At 79.2% G+C, this 538-nt stretch overlaps 1 protein-coding gene across 1 annotated transcript; it reads left to right on the forward strand.

Annotated features, from left to right (window-relative positions):
* Positions 1–3: 3 nt before the first annotated feature.
* Positions 4–504, forward strand: LOC104996115 (neuronal pentraxin receptor-like; the record flags this gene model as incomplete). The annotated part of the gene is made up of 1 exon (XM_010850260.1): positions 4–504. A coding segment is annotated over one exon (501 nt), but the record flags the coding sequence as incomplete, so codon positions are not given.
* Positions 505–538: the final 34 nt, after the last annotated feature.

Raw genomic sequence — 538 nt, forward strand, 5'->3', positions numbered from 1 at the left:
GCGCTGCCCGGCGGCGCCGACAACGCCTCGGCCGCCGCCGCGTCCCCGGGCCCGCAGCGCAGCCTGAGCGCGCTGCACGGCGCGGGCGGCTCGGCCGGGCCCCCGGCTCTGCCTGGGGCGCCGGCGGCCAGCGCGCACCCGCTGCCGCCAGTACCCCTCTTCAGCCGCTTCCTGTGCACGCCGCTGGCGGCCGCCTGCCCGTCGGGGGCCGAGCCAGGGGACGCGGCGCCGGGCGAGCGCGAGGAGCTGCTGCTGCTGCAGAGCACGGCGGAGCAGCTGCGCCAGACGGCGCTGCAGCAGGAGGCGCGCATCCGCGCCGACCAGGACACCATCCGCGAGCTCACCGGCAAGCTGGGCCGCTGCGAGAGCGGCCTGCCGCGCGGTCTCCAGGAAGCCGGGCCCCGCCGCGACACCATGGCCGACGGGCCCTGGGACTCGCCCGCGCTCATCCTCGAGCTAGAGGATGCGGTGCGCGCCCTCCGGGACCGCATCGACCGCATAGAGGTGAGCGCCGCGCCGCGCGCCGTCGGGAACCCGG

Source organism: Bison bison, unplaced genomic scaffold, assembly GCF_000754665.1.
Source record: "Bison bison bison isolate TAMUID 2011002044 unplaced genomic scaffold, Bison_UMD1.0 scf7180017521346, whole genome shotgun sequence".
Classification (NCBI taxonomy): domain Eukaryota; kingdom Metazoa; phylum Chordata; class Mammalia; order Artiodactyla; family Bovidae; genus Bison; species Bison bison.